The following is a 22,660-nucleotide window of genomic DNA, read 5'->3' as shown; positions in this document are numbered from 1 at the left end:
ATACAAACACACCCACACAGTTATAGCTGCATCATTTATTCAGTTGGTCTGTAGCACTCTATAATACAGCGGAATCAGAAAAAAGGAAAAGCATGTATTTTCCCCATTGGTTAAACCTGAGAACATACTACACATTTCAGAATTAAAAAAAAAAAATCGATGTTTTGAAACCTTGTCAACAAAATAAAAGCATATTAACACAGAATGCACGATTTTATGCTTAAATATCACGGGGATTAAATATTGCAGTTTTGAATGGATTTCAATGGGGACATTTTTGTCCTTAAGGTCCTGAGTGTAACTATTTTGTGTACCTATTTTAAAATAAATTTATGAAAGCAAATGAGGATATAATATTAGAATTCCAATAAAAAATACACACCCTTTGCAAAATTTTTATTGTTTGCTTTAACACAGGCAAAATGGTAAAAAGAAAGAAGAAAAGGACGCACAAGGGTTAAGCAAACTGGTTTTAACATTTGATGTTAACATGTCTGACATACCATTAGCTGACAAGCTGCAGCCTGTGGTTTCACTTTTTCACGTTCACTTGGTGGTTGACGGAATGCATGAATGTTTACTGTTTTCCAGAAATGATTTATTGGAAAGCACTTTTGTTGGAAATGGGGTCATTGGATGGCCGCACATAAAGTTTGTGCTTGTTGTGACCATTACTGCTGTGTGCTTGAACAGGGAGCTTCTGCCAAGATGTGTGTGTTTTGAATCTTTTAAATATCTGGAATATTTAATTTGGTTCCTGCTTGGCTGTCAACTTGGCAGTGCTTTTCAGGTTTTTCTTTTCACACATCGTCACAGCTAAGTTAAGGTGCTATACAAGCCACCAGAAGTACCTGATATTGATAGCCCCAAGATTATTTTTGTTAGTTCCATGAAGCTTGCTAACCCACATGACTAATGAAGTACAGGTGCTGAATTCCATGCTGCATACAGATGCAAAGACACTGTTAATGCTGTTTAAAAGAACAATAAATACTATAATACCCAGATAGTATTACAAAAAATTATTATATTAATTTAATTATCTTATATCAATTATTATATATTAATTACAGTGCCGTCTAATAATATTGGCACCCTTGGTAAATGTGGCATCTATATGTAACAAAGATTTTTTTTTTTTTGATAAACCTGTGTTTTGTTTGCAGTTGTTTGATATCCATGAGAGCAGAGCACTTTTGTGAATTGTCTGAACAAAATATCAAAAGGTTAAACAATTAAGACAATTTTTCACAGCCTTCTTTGCTCATATTTGCCAAAGGTGCCAATATTAGTGGAGGGCACTGTATACGTCTATAATAAATGATCATATATTAAATTATCTGAACATATTGAAACATTTTTTAAAAAATTGTCTCCAAATGTCCAAACTCTGCACAGGTTTATATCTGAAATTGGTCTCTGATCCATGATTCTGTTTTCCACTTTGCGGAGAAGTCGTTGGGCTCTATAAGCATGGTGAGACAGCGAAGCAGTCCATGTAAATCAGTGCACTCATGATACCTTGTGTTCTTGCAGCATCGGCACAGCAGGCCTGGCAGTCCAGGTAGTGGGTAGTAACTGGCCAAAGCCGCACTACACACTGCTAATCACGGGTTTGTGCCGCTTCCGTGTGACGCAGCTGCTGAGGGAGAGACCCTTCCCTGTGGCTGTGGTGCAGCAGCTGGACAAACTTGAGCAGTACACTGATGGAGAACAGTTGGATGGAGAGCTGGGAGAACTTTCTCAGAGGTTCTACCAGGCTGCAGTGCAGGTGTGTGTGTGTGTGTGTGTGTGTGTGTGTGTGTGTGTGTGTGTGTGCAAATATCTGTACACATACAGTAATTCCTTTTGTCAGTTTCCTCATGCTTAATTTCATTTTTGCTGCTTCTCTATTCCCCTGTCAAGCTCATAAATGTTTTTCAAGATTGAATGATTTTTGGTAAATATGCACAAATGAACGAGGACCCATTATTGTTATGTCACTTAAAAAATGCAATATAATAAGATTTATTAAGCATCATGGTTTCAAGGGGGCTTATTCAGTTGTTTGAATGCAGCTGATAATTGGATTAATATAGCCATATTGAGATGCCTGAGACAATATATTGATCCATGATCAGCAAGACAACAAGTGGTTAATAAGAATGGCACAAAGGCCTAGAGAGGTGATTTTTTTTTTTTTTTTGGATACTATAAAATGTTACAAAACCATAATGCTTGTGTGCACTTTACTTTGTTTGTCCTCTCAATTTGGCATTTGAATTAATAATTTTTTTCACGTTTTTGTTCGTTTTTGCTGTCATCTAAAGAAAAGTGCACATGATTAGGGAAACTGAAACTGTGTTTTTTCTCATGGAGCTATTCATAGTGCTGTTCATTCAACTTGAAAACTCCATCTACTTAAACCACTTGCTCAGTTTAACCAGTTCACTGCCATGTATTTTTTTCCCCAATTTTCTTTGCAATTTGGTCTTGCCAATTCCCACCCAGTACCTTACTCTGTCCTATAACATGACAGCTACCAACTGGGGGTGGTGAAGCAAACATGTACTTCCTCTAAGGTACATGAAGCCAACCTCCACATTTTTTAGAACTGTTGCTCATGGTGGGTCACAGGGCAGTGAAACATTCGGAGGAAAGCACTATCTGCCCTCTTCTGCATACATAAGCTCACAGTTACCCACTAGCAATAGTGTCGCTCTGCTTGACCGATAGTATGTCATTCCTCCCGCCCAGAGAGCATGGCTGTTCTGACTGTGGGGTATCATTGGGATTTGAACTCATGATCTACATTCATGTTGTGCCACTCAGAAGCCTACAGGCATGTTTTCTGAGATGAGAGCACAAATTAACCAAAATATGATTTTATGACCTCAAGTGAGTACTTTATGGCCACAGACTAAACAGCATACATTGTACTATATGGTGTGCACAAACAAAAATAATAAGTAATATAAAGCTTCTAAATGAGTGATCAGATCTTGCAAGTTTGAGTTAACGACTTGTTGTCTTGGCAATGGAAACATGCCAAATCATTAACACGCTAATCCAGCTAACTCAGTTGTCCACATTTGAAAAACATTTCATATGGCATATTTTTTTAATTTCATTGTGTATATATAGTTGCTGGGAATGCTGGATATGTCCGTGCCTGTAGTAGCGAAGCTGAGGCGGCTGCTCGAGAGTCTGCCCAGAGAAACCCTGCCTGACGTGCTTGCCGCCATGATCCGCACCTCCAACACAGAGAAGCTCCAGGTACAGTTTTTCACACCGTGACCATAAATTCAAATTGGGGTAAGTAGCCTTTTGTATTGTGCATGCCAAATATTATTTAGTTGTACTAGGTTATATGTTTTGCTTGGATTACATCATGAAACATATCGCTTGTCCTGTCTTTTAGTTTGCAGTGCATTCTATCATTTATCATTTCTTGCATGTATTATTACAGGAGTCTTTGTTCATACTTTTATGCACACCTCTTGGTTTTATGTTTTGATGGTAGGTGCTGAATGCAGTGGACTTGGAGGAGCGATTTAAAAAGACTCTTCCTATGCTCACCAGACAGATCGAGGGCCTCAAACTGCTGCAGAAGACTCGTAAACCCAAACCTGATGATGAAAAGAGGGTAGGTCTGTCAGTGCTCACCGTATACGCTTCATCCCCATCATCACCTTTGTTTTTTTTCCTCCACTGATGTCAGTGATGTAAATGCTTTGTCCTGCAGGTACTGGTTATCCGCAAAGGCAGCGGTGTGCTCCCTGGCCGTCAGTTCTCTCTTGAGGAGGAAGGGGAAGATGAGAATGGTGATGAAATGGCTGTGCTGGAGAGGAAGGTGAACGAGGCAGCAATGCCTGAGTCTGCTCTACGTGTATGCCTAAAAGAACTCAAACGGTATGTACCGCCTGAGCGCTTCTGTTTCAGCTTTATGCCACTATGTTTACAAAATTACATACAAATACACACTTAATGGTGTAAGAGACGATTATGAACTCTCCACAAAAGACAGGTGAATGAACCCTTCCTCAGAAAAAAGCTTATAAATAAATAACATAATGAAAACATTTGGACTAAGAGCCACTCAGATAAATGTCATGAACAATGTTACAAAAATAAAGCATTATATCTATTTAGTAATTTCTTATGTTAAGTAAAACTCTGTAATATTCTGTAACCAACTTATTAACAACATAGTTGTGGGTAGGACCGTGGTGTCTACTTATACTGGGGACGGCTTAATCTTGGTCAAGCAAATGTCGTTGTTTATCTCACACTAATGAATAGATTATTTATATATGTGTTATTTAAGAGGGCCAGGTAGTGGTGGGAGGTTACCAGCAGGCAACTGACATTTGGCACATCAATTGTGCACATCCAATAAATTACATGATGTAAGCTTGGTGCAATACCAATGTAAATGGCTGGGGATGTATGTGAAGTAATGTGATGGTGCTTCTCTTCGTCATGTTTCTCCCATCAGTAGGATAAGAGAAATACACTCTTTGTTGTTGAGATGAAATTGGTGCTACTGCTACAGTTTCTACTGTTTTGTCAAGGTTGAGTATAGCTCGAGGTCTAGAGTGCCGGTTACCAATTCAGTGAGAGCAAAAACATAGAGACAAAACACGGGCTGTGTTATAGAGAACATTCAAAGATGTTAAGTTTTGTCAAGGGGCCGAACACGAGATGCCTTACAAAATATAATAGGTCTTAAAGGCGAAATCAGTTCCTAGGAATTAATGGACTCACAAATTTTGTCTTGGAGCTGTGAAAATTATAGATCATAGGAAACCTAGATGTTGCATTAGCCTTTATTGCTTAGTACATCAATATACCGCACCACATTAGCATGATGAGATGTAGATCCAAATATATATATTTAACAGTTCTCTATAACTAAGCCATGATTAATATTTTTCCAGGATGTGGTCCCAGGCTTGTTTTGTTATTCTCTGTAAGAGAATTTAATACACTAACCTGCTTCATTTGTATGCAGTCTGAAGAAGATGCCCCAGTCCATGCCAGAGTATGCTCTCACCCGCAACTACCTGGAGCTCATGGTGGAGCTGCCTTGGAGCAAGAGCACCAAGGGTGAGAGTTTTATTTTTTTATTCATATATATATATATATATATATATATATATATATATATATATATATATATATATATATATATATATATATATATATATATATATATATATATATATAAATAAATATATATAAATATATAAATATATATAAATGCTACGAATTGACACATATTTGGTGCTGGTTATGAATCAGTGTTAACAGAACAGAAACATCAAAAATATGTTACATATTAACTTCATTGGATTATGTAAGGAATAAAACACAGCTGAACATGCTGTTATAGGAGAATAATCAACGATGCAGTGGTTAAAACCCAAAGTTTATTTATTTTCCAATAACAGCAGATTCTTAAGTGTCTTCTTCCTTTTATTGCACATCAGTTTGACAATGCTAACAATGAACGAATGGCGTATTTTTGGTCCGTTTCATAGTTACATCTAATTTTCTGTAACGTTCAAGAAACAAGCTAGTTCCTGCAGTTCTTGCAGGACGCCTCATCACACACATACATATACAGGTCCCGATGTAAGTAGTTACTGTAGAAACAAAAAAGTGCATTAATATAAACCTACAATTTGTCTTGCAGTTGGCACTGTTTTCAGCAAAAATTAATCTACACCTTCTGACCAATCAGAATAGATAGGGATTTCAACAATGCTGTGATATAAATCATTATAATTGATATCATATTGTAAAGAAAATATCCTAGAATGTTACATAAGTTGTACTTTAAACATTTGTCCTTTGTATCTGTTAATGGTCTGTTTCTGATTATTTTTGTGCCTAGACAAAATGTAAAGACTGGGTTTACCTAATTTGCAAGGTTTGTTAGGCATAACTTGCTCCTGCCACATGAGGAACATCGTAGGGTACTGGAAATCAAGGTTTTGGATTATAATTATGTTTTATATATAATAGGTATATTATAACAAGGTTGTAATCCAATAGTTTGCAAAGTACGTGCAGGAGCATGTTATCATTTACCTCAAACACTTTGTCATCTTATTAACTGCTGTACTACTGCACTGTGCCTTGTGGCCACAAGGGGGAGAGCTTTCCTACATTTTAGTGCTTTTTATTTTTTTAAATTACAGAAAAAAACAAAAGGCAAGCCCAGTTTTTGCTTGACTGCTGTCCACCAATCAGACATTCATGATGTTGTGTAACTGGTGATTGATTGATATACAAATTGCTGGCTGAGCTAATATTTTGGAAAAGAATTCAGACCGATACAAATTGCATAGTGGTTACATAGGATGGCACTGCATGGAAGGATTAAAATTTATTTTATGGAAAGTGCAGGTATTTTGCATCTCACAGGTTAATAACAAACAACCTGTCCCCTCATTTGATATATGATCACTATGTGGGGTGATGTAATGCCCAATATGTCATTCTGTGTATTTATTGTCTTACACTCCTCTCACAATGTTGTGTATTTGCACTTTATGTACTTTTGCGTATTGTTGTGTTGCACAATGGTCCTGAAGAAACAACATTTCGATACGTTCCAATGTACAGTGGTGCTTGGTGCTTGAAAGTTTGTGAATTCTTTAAAATTTTCTATATATCTGCATAAATACAGTGCATCCAGAAAGTATTCACAGCGCTTCACTTTTTCCACATTTTGTTATGTTACAGCCTTATTCCAACATGGATTAAATTCATTATTAATTATTTTATAATGTCAACGTGAAAGAAGTTTGTTTGAAATCTTTGCAAATTTATTAAAAATAAAAAACAAAAAAAGGCCATGTACATAAGTATTCACAGCCTTTGTCATGACACTCAAAATTGAGCTCAGGTGCATCCTGTTTCCACTGATCATCCTTGAGACGTTTCTACAACTTGATTGGAGTCCACCTGTGGTAAATTCTGTTGATTGGACATGATTTGGAAAGGCACACACCTGTCTATATAAGGTCCCACAGTTAACAATGCATGTCAGAGCACAAACCAAGCCATGAAGTCCAAGGAACTGTCTGTAGACCTCCGAGACAGGATTGTATCGAGGCACAGATCTGGGGAAGGGCACAGAAACATTTCTGCAGCATTGAAGGTCCCAATGAGCACAGTGGCCTCCATCATCCATAAATGGAAGAAGTTTGGAACCAGCAGCACTCTTCCTAGAGCTGGCCGCCCGGCCAAACTGAGCGATTGGGGGAGAAGGGCCTTAGTCGGGGAGGTGACCAAAAACCTGATGGTCACTCTGACAGAGCTCCAGCGTGTCTCTGTGGAGAGAGGAGAACCTTCCAGAAGAACAACCATCTCTGCAGCACTCCACCAATCAGGCGTATATGGTAGAGTGGCCAGACGGAAGCCACTCCTCAGTAAAAGGCACATGACCCCTGCCTGGAGTTTGCCAAAAGGCACCTGAATCACTCTCAAACCATGATGAAACAAAGATTGAACTCTTTGGCCTGAATGGCAAGCGTCATGTCTGGAGGAAACCAGGCACCAGTCATCACCTGGCCAATACCATCCCTACAGTGAAGCATGGTGGTGGCAGCATCATGCAGTGGGGATGTTTTTCAGCAGCAGGAACTGGGAGACTAGTCAGGATCGAGGGAAAGATGAATGCAGCAATGTACAGAGACATCCTTGATGAAAACCTGCTCCAGAGCGCTGGACCTCAGACTGGGGCAAAGGTTCATCTTCCAACAGGACAACGACCCTAAGCACACAGCCAAGATAACGAAGGAGTGTCTACAGGACAACTCTGTGAATGTCCTTGAGTGGCCCAGCCAGAGCCCAGACTTGAACCCGATGGAACATCTCTGGAGAGATCTGAAAATGGCTGTGCACTGACGCTCCCCATCCAACCTGATGAAGCATGAGGGGTCCTGCAAAGAAGAATGGGAGAAACTGCCCCAAAAATAGGTGTGCCAAGCTTGCAGCATCGTACTCAAAAAGACTTGAGGCTGTAATTGGTGCCAAAGGTGCTTCAACAAAGTATTGAGGAAAGGCTGTGAATAATTATGTACATGTGCTTATTTTATTTTTTTATTTTTAATAAATTTGCAAAGATTTCAAACAAACTTCTTTCACGTTGTCATTATGGGGTATTGTTTGTAGAACTTTGAGGAAAATAATGAATTTAATCCATTTTGGAATAAGGCTGTAACATAGCAAAATGTGGAAAAAGTGAAGCGCTGTGAATACTTTCCGGGTGCACTGTATGACCTAAAACATCATCAGATTTTGATAAGTAGACAAAGAGAACCCATTTAAACAAATGAGACAAAAAAGAAGCTTGGATTCCACCAATCCACAGTCATACAGATTGTGTACAAATGGAGGAAGTTCAAGACCATTGCTACCGTCCATTGGAGAAGTCTACCAATAAAGATCACTCTGAGAGCAAAACATGCAAGATCACAAAAGAACCAAGGGTAACATCTAAGCAACTAAAAGCCTCTCTCACATTGGTTAATGATTATGAGTCCACTATCAGGAGAACACTGAACAACAAAGGTGAGACAGTGGTGTGCATGGCAGGGCTGCAAGATCATGTAGACTAACCAGAAATCTATTGGAAAAATGTTTTGTAGACAGATGAGACCAAAATAGAACTTTGTGGTTTAAATGAGAAGCGCTATGTTTGGAGAAAGGAAAACACTGCATTCCAGCATATGAACCTTATATCCCATCTGTGAAACATGCTGGTGGTAGTATCATGGTTTGGGCCTGTTTTGCTGCCTCTGGGCCAGGACGACTTGCCATCATTCATGGAACAATGAATTTTTAAGTATAACAGCAAATTTTAAAGGAAAATATAAGGACATCTGTTCATGATCTGAATCTGAAGAGAAAGTGGGTCATGCAGCAAGATGACGACCCTAAGCACACAAGTCGTTCTACCAAAGAATGGTTAAAGAAGAGTAAAGTTGGTCATTCCAAAATATTAAGTCAAAGTCCTGACATTAATCCAATAGAAATGTTGTTGAAGGACCTGAAGCAAGCAGTTCATGTGAAGAAATCCACAAACATCCCGGAGTTAAATCTGTTCTGTACTGAGGAATGGTGTAAAATTCCTCCAAGCCGATGTGCAGGACTGATCAACAGTTACTGAATAAGTTTAGTTGCAGTTATTGCTGCACAAGGGGAATCACACCAGATACTGAAAGCAAAGATTCACATACTTTTGTCACTCAGGTATGTAATATTGGGTTGTTTTCCTAAAAAAATAAATGCCCACGTATATATTTTTTGTCTCATTTGTTTAATTGGGTTCTCCTTGTCTACTTTTAGGACTTGTGTGAAAATCTGAAGTTTTAGGTGATATTTATGCAGAAATCTAGAGAATCCTAAACTTTCAAGCACCACTTTATAAGCTATATGGCATATGACATAAACTATATGACGGTAAAAACTCACTTGACTTGACCTGACTATAATATCAAAGGCTGTGGATGTATTTGTGTACCTCCATGCCTTAATGTTGACTGTCCCACACACACAAACACACAATACATTCCTGTCCTTTAACTACTGTAGATATGCATCAGCCCTTAGAATGTTAGTTCTGTAAGGAGAATGTCATGTGTATGCAGTAGAGATGCATATATGCTGTATCTATAGTATGATATAGTGAAATATGTCCTGCCTTCCTCAGAGATGGGGATGTGCATGTTTAACGATTTATACTAAAGTAAAATTTCTGTTTCTGATTTATATCCAAAAACGGTTCAGGCAATTTCTCTACCCTGGTTAGGTTGCCTCGTGCAGACAGCTTTGTGTGTGTGTGTGTGTGTGTGTGTGTGTGTGTGTGTGTGTGTGTTCTGTTATATGAGCTGGTGATGATTCATATTCCTCTGACAGAATGCCCAGATTCCGTTCAGCTCAACTTGTGTGCATGTATGTGCAGAGTGAACACTGATCTGCTGTAATTTTATTACCATTCATAGTTATGACAGTTTGATCCTGGCTCTCTGTTCAGACTGCCTGGACATTCGGGCTGCTCGGGTGCTTCTGGACAGTGATCACTACGCCTTGGAGAAGCTGAAGAGGCGGGTGCTGGAGTACCTAGCAGTGCGGCAGCTCAAGAGCTCCCTTAAAGGTCCTATTCTGTGCTTCGTGGGGCCTCCGGGTGTCGGAAAAACCAGTGTGGGCCGCTCCATCGCCCGCACCCTGGGCAGGGAGTTCCACCGTATCGCCCTGGGAGGAGTGTGTGACCAGTCAGACATCCGTGGCCACAGGTACACACTCCCGCCAGTCTAAAGTAAAGGTTTTTGCACCAGTTCTGCATAATTTAGTGATAATAGTATAGGTTCAGTTTCTAGGGAAATTCAGGGTGTTGACATAATTGAAGCATATAATTATATTAGGAATGAGCAGAAATGAAAGACAACTTGGTGCACAAATAATCTGTATGAATGATTTAAAATACAAAATGCCATTATTTCCTTCTTCCATCTTCTAAATGTCTAAATACGATGGGGGAAAAAATTACGGATGCATCAACACTGACACAGGTATCGGGTAAAATATGCGCTGATATCAGATGTTGATATCATGTCATACTGTCATGTCAGCCTAGTGTAAGTTGTTGCTCTAATGAACAGTTGACACGTAATATCAGCGATCTGGATATATTACACAGTTAATGATGACAATCGAAGCAATGCAGACTGCGGACTGGGCACTGTGAAAGTATCAAGAGGATGTTTTACAGCATCTTCCACCAATGCAAGTAACCTGATCAGATGTCTTATGGTTTTTAAACAGTATTTTTAATAGAGAGTGCAAGGGTGGCTGACCAGAGCTCACAGAGCAGTATCCATGAGTGCGGTCATCAAAAATGAGTCCAAGGTGCCATGAATTGTGTGCACACAAAGCATGAAGCAGTGAAGTGATCGTGCAGAGAAACTGTCATACATGAAAGCACTGCTATTCTGCAAGCACTGTGCACGGCAACACACATGCTACTTATTGCTCAAGAGTTGAGGTGCAATTTGTGATATCTTGTGCTCATTTTTAATGACCGGACTCACTGTTCCTGCTCTGAGCATTGTATTATAAGATACTGTTTAGATGGCTTAACATCTTAAATGTAAAACGCAATGGTACAGCAGCATCACATGGAAGCAACCAGCATAAACAGATCTAACATGTTCCATGATGCTCCTTAATACTATGCAGGTTAGTCATTTTGTTATCAGTGTCGTTACTTGTATTCTGACAGGGGGAAAAATTGTATTGGTGCATCACTAGTGGAAAAAAACAACAACCAATTATAGCATATAATTTTTAATTTCCCCATCTCCTGACCACCAGCTATCACTGAATGAAAATTCTGAGACTTCTTAACTCAAAGGTTTGTCATGTTACAAAAGAGAATGCTTTATGACATCCTTTTAAAGACCCCGTGAGATGCCTTGAAACTCCCAGTGTTCTTCGATGTTTTGATGTAATTCTAATTTCCATTGAAACAGGATGTCAGGGCAGCACATATCGAGTGGTAATAACGTGTAGCTTACCTCACAGCCTGGACCTTGACAGTTAGTACCATGGACGCAAGCCCGAGCAATAAAGTGAATGATTTCAAGCCATTTTCTTCTTATCCAACTTACAACTGGAAAACTGAATAAAACGTGCATTAGAACAGCACATTTATGACCCATGCTTTCTGATCTGATTTCTCTCACTCAACAACAACTTTGACAAGGTGATCTTTATAATGTTGGGGGCAGGACGCTTCAGATTCTTTTCAGAGCATTTAATTGGACAGAAAATCTGATGAGAAGCTGAAGTGGTAATAGTCTGCACTTTTTTAACCTTAGCGGTTCCAAAGCGCTTTACACTGTCTCATTCACACACACACTCACACACCAATGGTAGCAGAGCTGCCATGCAAGGTGCTAACTTGCCATCGGGAGCAACTTGGGGTTCAGTGTCTTGCCTAAGGGCACTTCAGTATGTGGAGTCACGTGGGCCGGGATTCGAACCGCCAACCCTACGATTATTGAACAACCCGCTCTACCACCTGATCCACAGCCGCTGAAGTGCAGAATGATGTCATCAAAATTGTTGATCCGTATTTGTAGTAGAGAGAGTCTGTAAATTTTAAGTGCATATATATATATATATATATATATATATATATATATATATATATATATATATATATATATATATATAAAAAAATTATAAATGTGAATTTTGTTATTGTTTTGGAGCACACTAGCTTATAGATAACCTTAAGGTTTACGCATTCATACTAAATGACTTTAATTTTGTCTTTATTAAGGAAAATGTTGCACCTAGTGCAAAGCAAAAAAGCGTTGTAGACAATGTTTTGGCCAACAGAGGAGTTTGGGAAGATGATAGGTAAACACCAAGGGCATCAGATATCAGCTGAAGTGTCTGACTTGATACTGCCAAGGGCTATCACAGAACTGCTGAAATCCATGCCAACATTTGTGAAAATGTGAATCCACATTTTTTTTAAAATAACAGTCAATGGCTTATACATGCCCTATGGATAAATAGGGTGTGGTCCTGGGTGATGCGACTGCAGTCCTTAATCCAAGTTTGAATGGTTCCATACTGCAATAAAATGAAGTTTAATGTAGTTCTGCCGGCATAGGAATGTAATTATCTCTTAAATCCTCTATGCTTATTACATGGATGAAGCCAGGTGTAGGCTGAAGCCTGTGAGACATTACATATTGCCTTGAGTAATGTGAGGGAATCTGAGCTTCAACGCTCCAAGCTGTACTATGAGGTCATCTTTTGATGTTCTCTCTGATCTCCGGTCACTATGGAGAATGACGGGATGACATGACATCAAGGCCTGCAGGCTGGGACAAGTCCCTGTAAGTTTCCCTCGGTTTCAGCAAAAGCCCTCTAAAGACACACATTTTGATCTATTAAAACCTGGTACTTGTCTGTTTTTTTTTTTCATATTTTCCAGTTTCCTCCTACTTCCTAAAGAACATGCCAGTAGATGTATTGGCTACTATAAATTGTCCCAAGAATTGATTGTGTCTGTGTGCATGGTGCTCTGCGATGGACTGGGTGTGTTCCCGCTTTTTGCCCAATCCTGAGATCCAGCTCGACTGTGACCAGGATAAAGCAGTTGCTGAATTTGTGTAGCAGTTATCCAGAGTTAACCTTCCACGATCGCCCTAAATTCTTTCAAAGCATGAGGATCCGTGGGAAACACTCACCCACTGTTTATAAGAGTTAGTATTTGCTATAATAAGTCTGCAATTTGTTTCATAACGTGTTCCCTATTTTAGTCTGGATCAGCCTCCCTGTGAGCTAGACGAGTGGGAAGAAATCCCTGCCTTACTCATCTTGGCTTAGTCATTCTCCTACATTCTTCTATTGTATTTAAGAGTCTGTGAGCTTGAAAGCTTGCCAAACATATCAGTGTGTTAAAGTGTCCTTCCTGTTAGCGTACTGGTCCCGACGGCACTAATTACAATTAACTGTAAAGTTTCTCTTCCACTCCTGCCCACCAGCTGCACCACTCCCCCTTAACCCTGCATCCTCTTCTTTCTCTTCAGGCGAACCTATGTGGGCAGCATGCCTGGCCGCATCATCAATGGCCTGAAGACTGTCGGTGTCAACAATCCTGTATTCTTATTGGACGAGGTGGACAAATTGGGCAAGAGCCTGCAGGGAGACCCCGCTGCTGCCCTGCTGGAGGTGAGAGGACATGTTAGATCTGCTCTGATCCAATATTTTTTAGTAGTAGAATTTTCCATTTCTTACTTAACTGAAAGGCAAATTCACCTTGGAGGTGGACGCTAAAATAAAGACGTCAACGAGCAAACAAGGCTGTACGCCCTCACGCTGAAAACGGAACTATGACCTGAGAGATGAAAATAAAAGTGACATGTGGTTGCACTGTAAAAACAGCCATGTGTTGACCATGGCATGGCAACCTTACACAGGCTGTGTCTCTCTGTCCCAATGTGACCCAGACCACCTGCGCATTAGCGTTCTTCTTACTAGAAGTTCTCAGGATGCAGTGTTATGTCTCCCATTTGGTGTGCAACATAAAGAGATCAAAGAGCATGCATTCTTACTGAGGATCATTTTATCAGTCGGGAAACATTTACGGCTTTAGTTCCTCGGTCTGTGTGGACAGGCCTGCACTGCGCTAAGTATGTTCTGCTGTTTGTTGCTTTTTTGTTTGTGACAACAGCAACATATGCAAGACCTACAGCAGCCTGATGTGTTTTGTTGATAATGCACTGTGAGTCTAATCTTTGCAAGAACACATTACAGAGAACAATTGTCTTAGCTCCAGGACTTAAGCAAGAGCTGCTGTTAGGACACACACCGATCTTTTCTGCTGCGTTTCAGAATCTCTAGTAAATCATACAAAACAACTCACTCAAGATGTCTGTTCCGGTATGCCATTGCGTTATAATCATGGTTTAACATCAGATAAAACAGTCAGTAGACTTACTCAAAGGACCTTTTCCCATTGCACATGTACTGGAACTTTTTGTGGTTGCAACCTGGAACTGTGCCTTTCCTTTGGTACATGCTCTAAATTGACACCAAAGGGCACAAATGGTATTCAGGAGTGATTGACAACATAATTCTGCAGAGTTGCACAAACACTGAACAACCAAAAAACACGTTTGTACCATAAACAGCACCATTGTGACATTCCATTTCTGCACAAATTATTTTTTTAATGTACTAAAATTGTAGCTGTGCAATATTTTTACAGCACAAACACAACACAAATGAACAGAAATGATTTCTGATCATATGTGGTACAAATTTTCTTATGATTTTATGATGTTTAAAACATCCTTATCATTGTATTTTCATTGTGTCATATTTTTGTAAACATTAAAAAAACGTTGTTTACTTGCGTCAAGATGCATATTTTTGTCTTGTCGTTTACCAAATTTTACAAACCGCTTGTCAGTAATGTCACTGCAGCTCATATAAAATGGTTCATTAAATGCTGGTCAGACAAAGGAACAATCCTAATACGAGCATTTGATCCATCTTCAGAACTGAAGAATGGTGTTGTTGCATACTGTAATGGTAATGCAGTCGCTCTTACTGTCCACTTGACCTCTCCAGGTGTCACGAATAGGAAGGTCATTTGGCTTCTGTTGTCCAACTAGTTTGTCTTTTAGCATCCTGACTGTAGATTGTCTCTGCTAAGATTTAAATATTTACATAAGTTCATAATTTTACAGCACAAGTTGGATGTGTTCTGGTCCAATTGATGTCTCTTTCTCTCTGTGCTGACGATCAGGTTCTGGACCCAGAGCAAAACCACAGTTTTACTGACCACTACCTCAATGTGGCCTTTGACCTTTCACAAGTCCTCTTCATCGCCACGGCAAACACCACAGCAACCATCCCCCCTGCTCTGTTGGACAGAATGGAGGTGCTGCATGTGCCAGGTCAGAGTTCATAGGTGAAAGGTCACAGTAGTGTAAGGAGTGTCAGTGAAATGAAAGCGTTCCTTATTTGGAATGAAATGTTGACTACTGGTTTTCACAACAATGAGCACATTTCAGTGATTCTGTCACTTAGGCAGATGGTGATAGTATGAATGGTTTATTGCGCCGTGCTTTGTGTTCTTATTATATGGGTGGGTGTGTGTGGCCATTCTAGGATACACACAGGAGGAGAAAGTGGAAATCGCTCATCGGCACCTGATCCCCCATCAGCTCGATCAGCATGGCCTCACTCCTCAGCAGCTCCAGATCCCACAAGACACCACACAGGGGATCATCAGCAAGTAAATGTGCACGCTTTCTCTCCCATTTAAACACTCACCCACATGCACACATACTAAATAGGTCAGAGATAAGGGATTACTGTATCCAGACAGATAAATCAGGTCAGCAGGATTGACTCAGAGGCAGACAGACATAAAGAAAGTGTAGCCCACAGCCACACCCACACACTCATCTCCCTGCTTCTACACTACTAGCAGTTAAGTCAACCTGGCAGTGACTCGGGATGAGAAGAATAAAACAAAAACTGATGGGGATTCTGGGTAGGCCATAGGAGAGCCGATTTACAGCGCATTGGTGTTCTAATAAGGAGGATGACCACAGGGGGAAGAGTAGCATTCTCTCAGATTATTAAATTCCAGTTATTCCAGTGTATTGTGATAGAGCTTAAACGGATAAAAAAAAAGAGCAATTACCTTAAAGTGAAAAAGCAATCTGTATATTCTGACAAGCCTCAAATTCAGGAATGAGAGTAGCAAATGTCTTATTGCATGTGGCTGTAAATGTTTAGGTATACGCGGGAAGCGGGTGTGCGCTCTTTGGAAAGGAAGATTGGAGCCATCTGTCGAGCGGTGGCTGTGAAGGTGGCAGAAGGTCATAAGATGTCAAGATCGGAGTCGTCCAGTGAATCTGGAGCAGGTACCATTTGAAAGCAGTTTCTAATGCTGAAGAATAAGCTTCATTTATGGCTCATTATAAAAGAGAGTGTATGGGTGTGTGTGGTGCTTTAGTGCTTAGTGGCTCTCTTCACATACACTGAAGATTACTTCACAAAGTCTACTGAGTTGGGCACAATCTCACTTACCCGCCACACCCCACATAAAAACATGCTCAAGTACAAAACAGCGGTTTGCACAGTGAAATTTCCACATGTTCACAAAGACAGCGTCTGCGTATATACTTAAGGAGTATTAAGAATTTTATAATGCTCTATGAAATCCCATTACGCCAGATTTGCATGTTTGTGGTCTAAAATACAATAAATTTGAATTTAAGACAGTTTAAGACGTATTAAGACCTTTTAATTTTGAAGAAATTAATTTCAGACAATTTAAGGATTTTTTTAAGGACCCACAAATGCCCTGAAAAACCCATTCAGACATGAGTCATGTATACTCACTCACACGTGCACACGTGCTGACAAATACAGAATGTCCCTGCACCAGTGTGAATAAACTAACTTGCACAGACACGCCCATCATCAGGTTCTTTAGCAGTGGGCTGGAGGGGTGCTAACAGCCGGCCTTGTGTCCCCTCACCCTCCCCTTGTCTCAGTGCAGCTGCTCGTGTGTAAGACGAGTGGTCACAGTGCCAGTTAAAACAGTAGGGGGTAGGGGAGTGTGCGACTGATTGATTTAGCTTCTCCTGCTCTTGTCCAGCATGAGCCAGCCACAAAGGCAAACGTAAGGACTGAATGAGAGCAGCTCTTTTACCTCGTCCCTTGTTAACTGAATACGTCTCTATCTGACCTTCTGAATGCAGATTTGTGAATGTGATAAAAGAGAAGAGCCTGCTGTTCCGTCTCACTCTCTCATATGAACTAATACCGAATGGCCATTGTTGCGTTGTAATTGAAAGAGAGAAAAATCACTGTCAATTGAGTGACATGACTTGTGGATAGCCATTGTAGCGTGCATACTAATGAGTCTCAATGGATCAGCATACACGCATGTCTACACCATTCCCCCTCCCAAAAATAAGAGGCGCACCTGCTCTCACCCCTCAGTAGGCCTCTGTGCTGCCCCCCCCCTTCTCCTCCTTCCCCCTTCTCTTCCCCATGATCTGAAGTCTCACACATCCCCTCCTGTAAAAGCGGAAATAAAGTACTGAATGTTCCATTACTGAGGAAAAAAAATAAACAAAAACCCCTGATGCAGTTTGTCTGTTCGCTCAAAACTGACCTTTGTTTCATGCTCTATCCCATCAGGTCAGGATCAAGCAGAGACAGGACAGGATTCTGACATGGCATCTCCACCCGAGATGCCCATCGTCATTGACCACGTAGCCCTCAAAGACATTTTGGGGCCACAGCTCTTTGAAATGGAGGTGAGCATGCAGCCAAATCAGTTCTAAACTTTTCTCTTTGACATCTGCTCTCAGCAAGGGCTTGGGGAAATGAAACATTTGGCAATGTTTGCCTGGGGTTCTGCATTCCAGACCCTTTCGTAAGGTTTGAGTTGTGTGGGGATGTCTGGGATCTTTGAATGGAAGGTTAGATTCTCTCCATGAGTTTCATAAAACATAAAACAGAAAAACTTAAGACCTCCAGGAACTTTAGGAAGGTTTACACCTGACGAACTAGGGATGAATTTATGCCGCAGTCGATTAAAACTCATCACCCAGAATTTCGGACCTTCAACTAGGAAAAGTCCCCTCAATTCCTACTCGTCGATTTAAGACGATGCAAATGACATCAAATCAACATGGCTGCTCACAGCTTCAGCAGTAAACAAAGTAGTATGTCGTACCTTTGAATGAGTTACGGTGTATAGAGGTATTTGCTTTAGATCAGTCAGCATAAAGACATTAGCTTGTTAAATCTGTAATACTGACTTTACAGTTTGCTGTTTTGAGGAGGTAAATATACATCATTCATCACGGGTAGCTGGCTAGCTTGTTGCTAACAAAAGACGAACATAGAGCTAATTTGTAGCTTGAATGCATGGCAGTTGAAACAGACAAGGGAGCAAAATGTGCTATGCTGTCAGGGTGGGTGGGTGCGATGGGATATTCTCTCTCACCTGTCAATCACAGTGACACTAGCCCATCATGGGCATCTGTGAGCTCATGTATGCAGGAGGTGGTAGATAACACTTTCTTCTGTATGTTAGGCTGCCCTTTTATGCGGCATGAGCTTGAAAAGATGGGAGCGAGAGCTGGCTGATGGTTGGGAATTGGCAAGTGACCAAGTTGTGGAGAAAATATTTTCTGAAAAACAAAAACTCTTGGAGTGGGCTTGTCACCTTGAATGGCACTGATTGGTTAAATATCTGTTTCACAGAATGACCACCTATCTTACTTACCATTTTGAAAACCTGCGTTCAGCCAACAAGTGGTTAGATACCAAAGCTTATTTTAGATCAAAGGTACCATGGGTGGCAGAGCAGAATATTTTTGGCTTTACACAACTGTGTAGTTCAATGCTTCTTTAGTGCAGCAGAAGGTTCCAGTTGTTCTGCTTTAGTAGTCTTTGCCATAACCTGAATATTACTACTTATTGGCCAGCTATATAATTTAATCTACAACTTATACCATTCTGCCCACAGACCTATGAATCAACCTCTTTTTTTTTTCTAACAGAGGTGGCCTGGGGTGCAGTTTGTGTTACAATTCATCCGAAAGGTGTTCAGTGGGGTTGAAGTCAGGGCTCTATGCAGGGTACTGGAGTTCTTCCACTCCAACCTTGTCGAACCATGTCTTTATAGACCTCGCTTTGTGCACAGGGACATTGTCATGCTGGAACAGGTTTGGGCCTCCACTGAAGGGAGATTGTAATGCTACAGCATACAAAGACATTCTATATAACTTTGCGCTGCCAACTTTGTGGCAACAGACTCACATATGGGTGTGATGATCAGGTGTTCACAAGCTTTTGGCATTAATGTATATAGCTTGCTGCCTCATTTCTTTTGGCCTTTGTGGACTTACAAAAACACACTACCCCCGCATTTTCACACTGGATGTGTTACGTAATTGAATAGTAACTATCTGTCAAATCCACACCCTATGTGCCTACCTAATTATAAAAACAAACAAACAAACCTGAACTTCTGACCATGAAACACAAGGGACAGTACATATGTCCATAAGTATCAATATCATGCGAACACTTCAAATCTGTCTTCGTTATGTGCTATGATTTTAAAGTTCACAGCATACAGAAAGTGGAAGAACATGGAAATGTGGAGTTTCAGTCCATCTTTATAGACTTGGAGCACAAAAAAATGCAGCAGGATGCTTGGGCTTGGATTTTATGCACATCACAGCATTTTTATTGAACGCTGTTTAAAGTGGACGTATATTTACTGCATGTGACTCCACTATAAGAACGTTTCAGAAACACATCCAGTGGTAACTGGTGTTTGATATAATGACTGACTCTAAATACTGAAATACATTACCCAGTGTAATGAGATATATATAGAAATGTTTTAAAAAAAGAAGATGGAGCGAGTGTAAGTGCAGAGTGAGACTGAGGACATATGTTGTTTTTTTTTTTAACTGCTCCAGTAAAGAAGCTGTGGTATGAATGTATGCAGTTCTTGTCCCCTGGCATAGATGGATCAAATATAGAACACAGATTTCTATGCAGTCGCTTTTGCAGTTTGAATGTCTAGTGCAACTGTGTGTGTGTTTGTAGGTGTCCGAGCGTCTGACCCTGCCCGGTGTGGCTATAGGCCTGGCCTGGACTCCGCTTGGTGGAGAGATCATGTTTGTGGAAGCCAGTCGTATGGAGGGCGAAGGTCAGCTCACGCTAACCGGCCAGTTGGGTGATGTCATGAAGGAGTCAGCACATCTGGCCATGAGCTGGCTCCGCAGCAATGCCAAGATCTACCAGTTAACAAACCGTGAGACACACAAACACACAATCATATCATTAAGGCCTATTCATGCACATTCATTACTTTAATGAGATAATTTGCTGTTTACGTGAACACTTTCAAAATTAGCTGTCGCTTAATTCATTCATCATAAGGAGGAAAGAAGTGTAATTTTGTTTGTAATTAACTGAAAAGTCTGGCTTCTCATTTACTTGTGTGAAACCATCTGGTGTTCTCTGTTCTCACTGTGACATTGAGGTCACATTTTATTTAACATTCTTTCAGCGGTAAGAGTGAGTGGCGTGTGTGTGTGTGTGTGTGTGTGTGTGTGTAGTTGCAGGCTGTGCTGACCCTCTTGAGGCCACTGACATCCACTTGCACTTCCCGGCGGGTGCAGTCACTAAAGACGGCCCTTCTGCTGGAGTTACTATCGTAACATGTCTAGCCTCTCTGTTCAGTGGGCGTCTGGTGCGCTCTGATGTAGCCATGACAGGAGAGATCACTCTGAGAGGCCTGGTGCTGCCGGTGAGGGAAAACCTAAGAAAATTATAAGGTTTAGAAAAATGATAAGGATTACGCCCTGGTTGGCTCTCGCACAAAAACATTAGACATATCAGAGGTGGACAGTTCCCTAAATACAATAAAAACGAATAGCCCAGATATAATCGGCTTGTCCTGGGTGCCCGGGTAATTTGTTTTTATCATTTTTTTTAGTTGCCCATTCTACAAGTATAATATATAGCCAAAAGGGAAATCGTAATGTACAGTATACAAAAACCTCCCGTACAATTGAATGCTTCCAACTTTGAAGCAAAAGTTTGGTGAAGGCCCACATATGAGTGTGATGGTCAGGTGTCTACACACGTTTGGGCATATACTATATTATATAGTGTTGTTATTTTTATTTACGTTAAACAAAATGTGCCTCCCGGTGGTACAGTACACTTCGATGCTGTAACTATAGCACAAGCTACTCATTCTGAATCCCATCACCCGCTGCTTTCACTAGTCGGATTAATTCGCTTACACTGGTGGCAGAAGCCCATTTCTGAATCGGGAACACGCGGGTACATGGAAACACTGGTAAAACCAAGGAAAATGAAGATAGCCGAAAAGTGATCATAACTCTTTTGCTTACTACATGCAGCCACCTTTCAGATAAACACAGTGGGCCTCATTTATCAATTTATGATAAAGTCGGTGCAAGTGTTTTCGTAGGTCAAACCAATTTACAAAAGTTTTGCAAATGCTGATTTTCTTCGAACTCGTGTGCATATGTAGATAAATGTCAATCATGTATAAATTACTAGGCGCTTGAAGAGCACACTTGATTTGCATTTGGTGACACCCATAAAACTCCATGTAAGGCAAAACTGACAATGCTGAAATGACCAAAAAAACCAAAAACTAAACAGACTCTCTCAGAGGTAGATGTGAACGTTATTATGAGTCATATCTATGCCAATAGAAATATTATTTAGCAGCGTAACAGCATCCAAAAGGCCAAAATCTGGAGACAAATTAGAGAAACTATTAATTACGTGTGAATTAAGTCAGGTGAAAACAAAATGAGTAAACGGAGTTAAGTGTCGAAAGCACTTTCAAAACACAGTCTTGCCAACTTGTCGGACAGAAGTGTCTCACACACCAATGCCCTCCCTGATGAACATGTCATAAGGAAGTCAACCTTGCCACGCAGCACTCGAGGGATTATACGCACACTGCGGCTTAAGACGAGCCAGATCAGTTACTTATCGGTCACTTAATGCTAGCTCTGACAAAGTGTTGCACAGTATTAAAATAAAATGCGGTGGAAAACAGAAGTGACTTCCACACCGTCTGTGCCAGAAAATGAAATGATCGGGTTTCACTAAATTTGTGCGTAACTGAAATAAATATGCGATTTACACCTGACAGTATAACCTGTATTTAAAAGTGCGAATATTATGATTCGAAGCTGATCAGTCAAGGTTTACATTAGTTGTCTGAAACTTTACACACACTCGAGCAGGAGTAGGATAGGATTGTTTTTGAGTTTACATGAGTTTCATGAATCCCAACATGAAATATAATTGATCCAGCTTGATAACTGAGGTCCATTGTGAGAAAATAATGATGCTAAATAAGCCTCCAATATCATCTTTTATGTGCAGAGAGAACACCACAGCGCATCTCCAAATGTTGCTACCTCAGGCTACTGCCAAATCGCCCTCTACATGGGAGTAACAGAATCGTATTACTTTGTTAGCTACCATTTTATAGCCTAGTCAGTTACATTTCTAGGGACTATGCAGCACATTA

The 22,660-nt window shown here is 40.4% G+C and overlaps 1 protein-coding gene across 1 annotated transcript in view; it reads left to right on the top strand.

Annotated features, from left to right (window-relative positions):
• The window catches only part of lonp2 (lon peptidase 2, peroxisomal), a 30,188-nt gene that overhangs the window by 3,692 nt on the left and 3,836 nt on the right, over positions 1–22,660 (top strand). The window contains exons 2-14 of the mRNA XM_017465790.3: positions 1,537–1,771; positions 3,124–3,255; positions 3,503–3,625; positions 3,725–3,891; positions 4,994–5,088; positions 10,031–10,289; positions 13,605–13,746; positions 15,329–15,479; positions 15,694–15,820; positions 16,330–16,457; positions 17,746–17,864; positions 20,179–20,386; positions 20,694–20,884. Of these exons, the coding sequence (XP_017321279.2) occupies positions 1,537–1,771; positions 3,124–3,255; positions 3,503–3,625; positions 3,725–3,891; positions 4,994–5,088; positions 10,031–10,289; positions 13,605–13,746; positions 15,329–15,479; positions 15,694–15,820; positions 16,330–16,457; positions 17,746–17,864; positions 20,179–20,386; positions 20,694–20,884 (2,077 nt within the window). The remainder of the gene's footprint in view (positions 1–1,536; positions 1,772–3,123; positions 3,256–3,502; positions 3,626–3,724; positions 3,892–4,993; positions 5,089–10,030; positions 10,290–13,604; positions 13,747–15,328; positions 15,480–15,693; positions 15,821–16,329; positions 16,458–17,745; positions 17,865–20,178; positions 20,387–20,693; positions 20,885–22,660) is intronic.

This window comes from Ictalurus punctatus, chromosome 4, assembly GCF_001660625.3.
Source record: "Ictalurus punctatus breed USDA103 chromosome 4, Coco_2.0, whole genome shotgun sequence".
NCBI lineage: Eukaryota > Metazoa > Chordata > Actinopteri > Siluriformes > Ictaluridae > Ictalurus > Ictalurus punctatus.
This window is presented reverse-complemented; position numbering and strand designations above follow the sequence as displayed.